The sequence below is a fragment of the Montipora foliosa genome, chromosome 3 (genome assembly GCF_036669935.1).
Source record: "Montipora foliosa isolate CH-2021 chromosome 3, ASM3666993v2, whole genome shotgun sequence".
NCBI lineage: Eukaryota > Metazoa > Cnidaria > Anthozoa > Scleractinia > Acroporidae > Montipora > Montipora foliosa.
This window is the reverse complement of record NC_090871.1, coordinates 59394594-59404877: the sequence shown is the minus strand read 5'-3', so window position 1 is coordinate 59404877 and position 10284 is coordinate 59394594. Positions and strand designations below refer to the sequence as shown.

The following is a 10284-nucleotide window of genomic DNA, read 5'->3' as shown; positions in this document are numbered from 1 at the left end:
TAAATGAGGCTTATCTCTGAGTGGTGAGTTCGTCAAGAGCACCTGAATGAACACGACAGGCTTGAATGGAGCCATGTTTTTCGATGAATGGTCTGTACTTCTGTTTCATGCTTGATGGCTGCTTGTATTTTACAATCAGCGCTTATGTAGCACTTAAAATGAACGTCGGGATCCGTTGATGCCACGAATGCAACACTAGCCTTATTTGTCACACAAGTTGTAACGTGACCAATATGGAGAATCCCCTTCACTGCGCGCGCCGATCAATATGTTTATTTTTCAAGTGAAACTCGTTTCATTTCAATATTGAAATAGATAAACCCACCCATTGCTTTAATTTTTGGACTAGTGTAATCCTGTCAGTATGACCGAACGACGACACATTACAGCTTTTCAATTTTTACCTACTTTTCCTCCAAAAAATTAATAAGGACTTGCTGAAGCAGCGGAGGAAGTAGATATGCAAGTGAAATTCACTGTTTTCTTCCCTGTTTTCAGCCGTTCGTTTTTTACAGAAAACCTAATGGTCGACCCATGAAAAAATGAAGAAAATCAAGAGATAGGGCCAAGAAACTCAGCAGATGCGGAGAGAGCGATTTCTGGCTTTGTTGCTTATAGGACTAGTACCCTACCGTTTTTTCTCCGGAAGGATCCAGCATTGTTGGTCATAAAACTAGTTACGGGACTTATGCAAGGGAGGGAAATATACACTACGATTGACATGTGTTATTTAACATATTGACGTCAGCGTTTCATGCGTTTTTCCTGTTATTGATCAACTAATTTGACAATATTATGAGGAAATTCATTGTCAATAAGAGGACAGACGCATAGGCCATTGCAGAAACGTGAGAGGACTGGGAAAGAGTATGGTTGTTTTCCATTTATTTGAAAAATGAAAGATCAACTAAATTTGAGAGTCTTTATCACGAATAGAAGTTTTTGGAGGAGGAAAATGGCAAAATGGTAGCTCCTCAAATATCACCCAAAATAGAGAGTTTGTATGTATTGGGTAGACAGGCGACAAAATTATAAGGGTTTGTATGGAATTTTGCAACTTTTGCAATGCTCCCATTTTGACAATTTTCCACTTAAAACTCTTAAACTTGGTTGGGTAGCTTTTCATTCGTTAACCTTTCGGTTGGAATGTTTGGATTTTCAATCGAATCAATATAAGAAACTCGCCCCAGTGCTCTCACGTTTCTGCAATGGGCTATAAAAAAACTGACGTCAAATTGCTTTTTACGATAACAAATTGTCCGCTCTCGCTAATTGACGTGTCGCACAAATTACAGTTTCATGTGTCTATTCGCTTACTGACAATGAAAATTAGCCAATCAGCGCAGTTATCGCAGTTATCGTTAAAATATATATCGCATCGATCCGGACCATCTGGAATAGAAATTCTTATAGAAAGTCATTCTTATCCTAACGATGTCTGTAAAAATCATAATAGCCGAGGAAAAACACCTTTTTGATATTTCGCGAGCATTATCATCGCTGAATTAAAAAGAGTGTTAATACAGACTAATATTCACAACAAACACTAGACAGGACTGTTTGCCCGAACAGCAATCAATTGAAAAAAAGCAATTGAATCCTTTTGCCTGTCGTTCATTGCCCTCTACATCCCGTATTTTTTTTCAACAGAACTTTAAAGCCTTGGTAACAGTTACACCGCTAATTATGGAAGCTGCGCTGATGACGACGAGCCACGGAATCAATTTATAACATGAGCATTATTTCAACATGTCCAAATTTGTTGGGAATTTCAAAGTGATGGCACGTGTCCTTGAGCATCGTGACTCATTGAATCCCATAGTTTTTAGCTGATCGCTCAGAAACAAGGGGCCCTACTGCTTAATTAAAGAAGTTGATAATTATACACTATTTATAACCGAAACAGCTGAAAGCCTTACCCTTTGGGGCTGCATGTACCTATATAACCCCTACGGGGAGTACCGCCAGGCACCCTCCTTCGAGCAAGGTAAGACGGCATGTCCCATCACTAAACTATTTGTTTCGCCAGCCTGAGAAATCAAAGACAAACTAGTTTTATGGCCAACAGTGCTGGGACCTACTGGAGAAAAAACGGTAGGGTACTAGTCCTATAATAAACAAAGCCAGAAATCGCTCTCTCAGCATCTGCTGAGTTTCTTGGCCCTATCTTTTGATTTTCTTCATTTTATTCATAGGTCGACCATTGGGTTTTCTGTGAAAAACGAACGCCTGATAACGGGAAAGAAAAAAATGAATTTCAGTTACATATCTACTTTCAGCAACTCCTTATATTTTTTTGCGGAAAAGTATAAGTCGAAAAGGTGTAATGATTGTCGTCGTTCGGTGATACTGACAGGATTACACTAGTCCAAAAATTAAATCAATGGGTGGGTTTATCAATTTCAATATTGAAATGAAACGAGTTTTTCTTGACAAATCTATTCACCAGCGCTAGCGCGCGCAGGGCAGGGGATCCTCCATACCTTGGTAACTGGTCACGTTAAAACTTGTGTGACATTGTGACAAATACGGCTAGTGTTGCATTCGTGGCATCAAGGGATCCCGACGTTCATTTTAAGTGCTACATGAGCGGTGATTGTAAAATACAAGCAGCCATCAAGCATGAAACAGAAGTACAGACCATGGCAAAACATGGTTCCATTCAAGCCTGTCGTGTTCTCAGGTGCACTTGACGAACTCACCTCTCAGAGATAACCGGCAAGTGTTCGTTGTTGTTGTCTTTACGCTCAAGTTCCTAGTAGTCATTAGGCTAGTAGTAATACAGGATTCAGTTGTCATAAAAACGGTAAATGAAAACTTACTACTTTCATCTTCTCCTAGCGTTCCGTCGATCTGTGGGAGAATGTACCAAAGGAGCTTGTCAGGACGACGGCAACGGTTAATTAGTGACAGCCATTATTTACTTTTGGAGTATCTCGCAAGTCTTGAGAATTGATCAACTTAAACGCAACCTGCACCTCAAAACTGGATCTCCAGCTTATCCATTTACTAAAGGAAGCTTTTTGTCACTACTTTGAATGTCAACAAACGAACCTGAACGGCAGAAGACATATTTTCACCGAGTGCAAGGGTTATGCAAATGAACTTTGACACGAGCGATAGTTGTGTAAATACACTGATTGTGGCAGATTTTAATCTGTTGTCGCGTGCAATCCAAGGAGATACCCAGCGGTTTGAACTTATGGAACGGTTTATTAAGCTAAGAAATTTACTGTGACCTGCTTTCTAGCCTGCATTTAGACCCAACTTTTGAGATTTTCTTCTTCAAACTTGGCTAAATTTTAGTAGGTGAACAAAGGCCTCAGAGTAGGGTGTCTTCCAGCCTCTCTGGTAAGCTTAGAATTTTCCGAAAAGTTTCCATATTTCGTCAGTCTAAGTAATGAATGTACTTTAGAATTTGTATGAAAACGAAATTCTGTGAGCTGCATTTTAGGGGACGTAGCACGCTTCACAAAATCGGTGAATTTTACCTTTCTGATCACGGTCGGCAACCTCAGTTCCGCCAAAATTCAATTTTGGCTCGTAGCAAAGCAAAAATAAGAAACTGGAAAATAATAAATTGCTTTTTTATACATATGTGCCAAATCCTTTTCACTGACAAAAAATGAGGGAAAATTATTTTTGGCCCCGAAGTCGAGTGGACCGCTTTTAGAGAGACTGCCACTTAAGCCTCGTGAACCTTGTGACGGCAAGTTACGCCTTATGAAGCTGAGTTATGCCTTGTGACTGTAAGTTACGCCTTGCGAAAGTGAGTTACGGCTTGTGACGGTGAGTTACGTCTTGTGAAGGTGAGTTACGGCTTGTAAAGGTAATTTACGCCTTTTGACTGTGAGTTACACCTTGTGACGGTGAGTTACAGCTTGTGAAGGTGAGTTACGCCTTGTGACGATAGGTTACGCCTTGTGACAGTGAGTTACGCCTTGTGACGGTGAGTTACGTCTTGTGACGGTAAGTTACGGCTTGTGACTGTGAGTTACACCTTGTGACGGTGAGTTACGCCGTGTGAAGGTGAGTTACGCCTTAAGACGGTGAGTTACGGCTTGTGACGGTGAGTTACGCCTTGTGACGGAGAGTTACGGCTTGTGACGGTGAGTTCCGGCTTGTGACGGCGAGTTACGCCTTGTGAAGGTGGATTACGGCTTGTGACGGTAAGTTACGCCTTGAGACAGTGAGTTACGGCTTGTGAAGGTGAGTTACGCCTTGTGACGGAGAGTTACGGCTTCTGACGGTGAGTTACACCTTGTGACAGTGAATTACGTCTTGTGACGGTGAGTTACGCCTTGTGACGGAGAGTTACGGTTTGTGACGGTGAGTTACGCCTTGTGAAGGTGGATTACGGCTTGTGGCGCTAAGGTACGCCTTGTGACAGTGACTTTCGCCTTGTGAAGGTGAGCTACGCCTTGTGACAGTGAGTTACGGGCTTGTGACGGTAAGTTACGCCTTGTGAAGGTGAGCCTTATGCATTAATAGCACTTGCAACCGGTGCCCTGTCCATCTTCATCTCATCTTTAGAGCGTTCGTTCACATCCAGTTATAGGATTCTTCAGTGACATTGCACAATATGAACGATGTGACCAGCATCCACCGACAGAAATTTAAATTTTAAAGCCCGGAATTTTGTTCACAATACCGTCATGTTCAGTGTATTTGTCACTTTAGTTTCCTACACCTGATTAAACTTTCCAGAGTCAAGACATTCGTTTGACACGTTCCTGGCTGGTGTTATAGGTTTGTCTTGTTTTCTTTGTCCCACAGTTCTTAAATGGGACTTCGATAATTTTCACAAAAATGACTCTTCATCTGAATGATAAATGAAACAACCTCGTCCAGGTGTGTAGAGTCTTGAGAAGGACTGCTGTTGAACTGGGCAGAAGTCATTTTCAAAGTTAAGTGATCCAGCGTGTTGGTGGGTATACGTGCGTGTACGGAAGTCACGGCCAGTTTAAGGGGAGAGCAAAGTAAAAGGCAGCGCAGAGCACACGTCATGTGAGTAGAAGAAACAACCAAGAAACTAAAAACAAGCAAGGCAGAAACTTTAATGCGGCACGGCGTCGCAACAATGGATTAGCACTGTGCTTACATCCAAGCGTAGGTTTTCCATTCGCTTGAGACTTTCGTTTGAACTTCCTCGAATGCATAAAAAACGAAATGTTACAAAGAAAACTTCATATAATGGCACATGTTTCATTTCAATGAAAACTATCGCTCGCCGTTTGCTGTACACTTTTTAAAACGGTTTTCACTGGAAATGCAAACCCTTTGAGAATAAAACGTTTTGTTTCAGGTATTTCGATATGATTTATATGTGAATGCTATATTATAATACTAATACAATACAGGAAGAATCTTAAGCGCGCAAGATTTAAATTGCTTATTGCAACAATTCTTTTGGGCTCTGCCCTTTGGTCCAACGATAAACTCCAAGGGAGGATTAATTTCAAAACGTTTTGACAATGGTCAATACGATTAGTATGAAATACGTTCAACTAGACCAAAGGGCCCTGTCAGTTCTTTTGCTTTAGCCAGTGCAGCAGCACCTGAGTCACCGATTCCACTGCGACACAAATACAAATGTGTCAGCGTAGAATTGATTTCCACTGCTTTAGCCAGTGCAGCAGCACCTGAGTCACCGATTTCATTTCCATACAACTTCAAGTGTGTCAGCGTTGAATTGATTTCCACTGCTTTAGCCAGTGCAGCAACACCTGAGTCACCGATTCCCAGGGATCCACATTGGCAGTCGTCCGGTCGTCCCAGACGACTAAAAACCCGCCCGGACGAGTATAACAACTCCAAAGGTCGTCTGTTAGACGAGTGACGTTTTAATAAAATGTCTTTTTGTGAATGCCATCAAATGTGTAATATAGAATGTACTTTCGTTCTGATCGCTTTTCATTCAATGGAAACTTCAAGAAAATAAGGAATAAACATGCAGCTTTTCTCAGCAGTGGGATCTCAAGTTTGGGCGCCATCTTTGACCACGCGGTATTTTCCTTGAAACGGTTGCAGGCTCAATTTTCATGTACCTAGCCGCTGGCGTGGTTGTTAGCAAGTCGTTTAGCAAAGAGCAAAGAGTGACTTGTGGTCTCGGCTGAGAATGTAGGGTTAGTTACAAGGTGTGTCCCACCTCCGGCAAAAAGGACAGCAAGTGGAGCAGAACATGCTGCTTACGAACAGGAAAACACAAAATATTGATAGCAGGGCCGTCAAAACTTTGGGTCTTTGAATCGTAACTTTGTGAGCTACATTCAAGTACATTTTGCAGCAGCAGAAATGGACCACTGTAAATCGGGTTCCTGTGGTGCAAATAACAAAATACTCCAGAGTCAAAATTATTGACGAGTGTGTAAAATAAAACAGGAATGCTCAAGTTAAAGGTAATTTTATCAACCATTTGCTATACTTCCGCATTTTTGCCCGGGCAACCCAAAATTTGTCCGGGCAAGTATATCAGAAGACGTACTTGCCCGGCGGACGACTTTGATCTTTAAAGGACGAATTGTATCGCGAAATCCAACACTGTCAGTGTTGAGTTAACTTCCACTGCTTTAGCCAGTGCAGCAGTACCTGTGTCGCCCATGCCATTTTTAGACAAATACAAGTGTGTCAGCGTCGAATTGATTTCCACTGCTTTAGCCAGTGCAGCAGCACCTGAGTCACGGATTATGTTGTCACGCAAATCCAAATGTGTCAGTGTTGAATTGATTTCCACTGCTTTAGCCAGTGCAGCAGCACCTGAGTCACAGATACTATTGCCAAGCAAATTCAAGTGTGTCAGCGTTGAATTGATTTCCACTGCTTTAGCCAGTGCAGCAGCACCTGAGTCACCGATTCTATAATTGCCAGTCAAATGCAAGTGTGTCAGCGCTGAATTGATTTCCAGGGCTTTAGCCAGTGCAGCAGCGCCTGAGTAACCGATTCTATTTCCATTCAAATCCAACTGTGTCAGTGTTGAATTGATTTCCACGGCTTTAGCCAGTGTAGCAGCACCTGAGTCACCGATTCTATTTCCATGCAAATCCAACTGTGTCAGTGTTGAATTGATTTCCACTGCTTTAGCCAGTGCAGCAGCACCTGAGTCACCGATTTCATTCATAAATAACTTCAAGTGTGTCAGCGTTGAATTGATTTCCACTCCTTTAGCCAGTGCAGCAGCACCTGCATCACGGATGAGATTGTCACGCAAATTCAAGTGTGTCAGCGTTGAATTGATTTCCACTGCTTTACCCAGTGCAGCAGCACCTGAGTCACCGATTCCATTGCCAGACAAATACAACTGTGTCAGCGTAGAATTGATTTCCACTGCTTTAGCCAGTGCAGCAGCACCTGAGTCACCGATTCCACTTCCAGACAAATACAAGTGTGTCAGCGTTGAATTGATTTCCACTGCTTTACCCAGTGCAGCAGCACCTGAGTAACCAATTTCATTGCCATGAAAATTCAAGTATGTCAGCGTTGAATTGATTTCCACTGCTTTAGCCAGTGCAGCAGCACCTGAGTCACCGATTCCATTGCCTTGCAAATTCACGATTGTCAGCAATGAAAGGAGTTCCAATTGTTTAGCCACTACAGCAGGACTTGAGTCATCGATTCCATTCTCAGACAAAAGCAACTCTGTCAGTGTTGAATTGATTTCCATTGCTTTAGCCAGTGCGGCAGCACCTGAGTCACCAATTTCATTGCAAGACAAATTCAAGTATGTCAGCGTTGAATTGATTTCCACTGCTTTAGCCAGTGCACCAGCACCTGAGTCACCGATTCTATTGTTACTCAAATCCAACTGTGTCAGTGTTGAATTGATTTCCACTGCTTTAGCCAGTGCAGCAGCCACCGAGTCACCGATTCCAATGGAACAGAAACTCAAGTATGTCACCGTTAAGTTTGTTGACATTGCGTGAGCCAGTATAGCAGAGCCACTGCCACCTATCTTCTGTGGACAAGAAATACGCTGAATTTCAAGAAGAGAACCAAGAGAAAGCGCCAGTTCTTTTCCAAAGGTACCCTGTTCTTTTTCACATTCCTTAACACAACTCAATGCAGTCCATAGGTAGTCTTTACTTTCGCCCTCATTTGATTGGTTAATTTGACTTGCTATACTTGCCATAAGTGCCATGGCTTTTGCCTCGCACTGCTGAGCCAAGATACCACAGGTAAACATAAGCACCTGTTCAAACTCCTTAAAATATCTTGTGTCAGCAACCAAGCCATCAGGATCAATTTCCTCATCGACAAGGTGGCAACTTAGATAAAATGCAGCGAAGAACTCCTGAAAGCTCTTATGTAGAAAGCCATAGCATCGGCTCGGTCTTCGTTTGCTGCGTCCAGGCTGAACCGACAGAAATCCCAATTCAGGTATTAAGCTGCTGGTACCATTTACGAATGCACTGTCGTCGAAATACATCTCATCGTTGACCAAGCCATTCAATGCTATACAACCAAGATGGTTCAATTCAGTGTAGTATAATTGTGTTAAGTCTTTGTCCGTTTCTGCTAATTCTTTCTTTCTCCTATACTTTCTCAGCACACACTGCACTATTTCGTGGTAAAGCAGAGTTCTACCTTTGGGCAAATCTCCATGAAAGTCTTCGCAAAGGAGGCAAAGTAAGGCTGCATTTAATGGATTTGCAGTTATTCCGCTAAGGCTTGCGTCTGTGCGCAGTTTGTCCAAGAGCTTTTGCGCCAAATGCGTCTCGGTTTTGAAATATCTTCGGATAAAATCTTCAGCATCGTTTTTGGTAAATCCTTCGACCTCTAGCAGGGTGTCACAACATTCCCGTACTTTTATCCCAGCTTCATGGCGAGCTGTAACCACTAAGTAACATTTTGAAAGCATTCTTCCTTGAATGATTTCTTTGTAGACGGATAATTTATGGGTTGGCAACTCATCCAATCCATCAAGTACCAGCAAAACTTTTGACTGATGTTCCCAAACAAAGGTGAAGAATTTCTCTCTTTCTTCCTTCTTCATGTCTTTTGGTAAAAGCTGGTCATCAATAGCCTCCAGTAAGTCAGAATTAATGTCTTTACATTTCAACAACAGCAATACTTGGACATCAGGAAATGAATCATCAGCTTTACAGTTCTTGGCCCAGTCGTAAGTAATCTTGTTACAATAGGTTGTCTTTCCCATGCCTGGCTCTCCTTCAATCAAAACCTTTCTGGGTTGTGGACATTCCTCATGTGGTTTGAAGATTTCCAACATGTTGACAATGGAGTCGGTCTTTACCCCTCGTTCTTTTTTCCTGGTGACCATTTTAAGCCTGGTAAAAATGTTGTCAAGATGCAATCGAAACTCTTCACACCACGGGAATGGCGCAAGCCATCCTTCACGCCTTTTGTACAGTTGTCGAATAACGTCGATAAAGTCAGCCGCTGGCCCATAAGCATCTGAAAGAGAGAAAGTCATTACTTGAAAATAAAGAATGTCGTCGTTCTCCAATCGTTCAATACTTGAGAATGATACTTACACTTTAGTTGTGTTGAGGTCGACTGTACTTATAATTGATAGTGAAATATGTGTGAGAGAACTTCGGGTTGTGACGACTCTTAAGTGCGAATGACCATCGCAATTCATAGAGTAAGTTCGGCAGTTGCAAAGGAAGCCTAAAATTAAATTCCAGTCCTGGACTGGACTTGAACCTATAAGTATGTGATTGTCCTACGCTGCTCTATCTGATCATCTGATCTCTCAAGCTATCTGGAAGTGAGTCCGTTGTGCGCTCATGCTATAGACATGTATCTCCGATGGCTGATATGGTAGAGCATTGCAGCACAATCGCACAGTCATAGGTCCGAGTCCACTGTTGAGACCTTAATTTTTTTCAGGCCTTCTTTGCTTCTTTGCAAGTCCCCCTTTTAATCCAGTGATCATTTTCACTTCCAGTCAGTTCAAATAATGATGCATTTCCCCCTACCACGAAACGGTTGGAAGTTAAACAATTATGCCCAAAAAATATGCAATTATAACAATTACTTAGGCCAACCGCGAGTTGGCGACATTATCGTCAATAATTCTCTCATTATTCTCTCATTATAATGCACTACTGTATTGATGACTCAAAAGATAGCAAGTTGCTTTGATTCAATTTTATCAAGAGCTATATACCCTCTACCTAAAGGCCCAGTAATACGGCAACATTTTTCGCGCGACTAGTCGCGCAACAATGTTGCGTTGCAAGTTGAGATGGTAAAGCGACGTCTACTTTTTGCAAGATAAAAATTTGGTACGCAAGAAGGTGGTAATACGCGCAACAAACCATCTCA

At 42.1% G+C, this 10284-nt stretch overlaps 1 protein-coding gene across 6 annotated transcripts in view; it reads right to left on the bottom strand.

The window, feature by feature from the left end:
• Window positions 1–4129: 4129 nt before the first annotated feature.
• Window positions 4130–10284, bottom strand: part of LOC137997807 (protein NLRC3-like) — a 251804-nt gene continuing 245649 nt past the window's right edge. For 4 of the 6 annotated variants that reach the window (XM_068844061.1, XM_068844060.1, XM_068844059.1 and 1 more), the window contains one exon: window positions 4131–9408. In XM_068844061.1, coding sequence (XP_068700162.1) covers window positions 6509–9408 — 2900 coding nt within the window. In that variant the 3' untranslated portion in view covers window positions 4131–6508. Of the gene's footprint in view, window positions 9409–10284 lie in introns of all 6 variants that reach the window. The other 2 variants (XM_068844063.1, XM_068844064.1) reach the window with 2 other exon arrangements.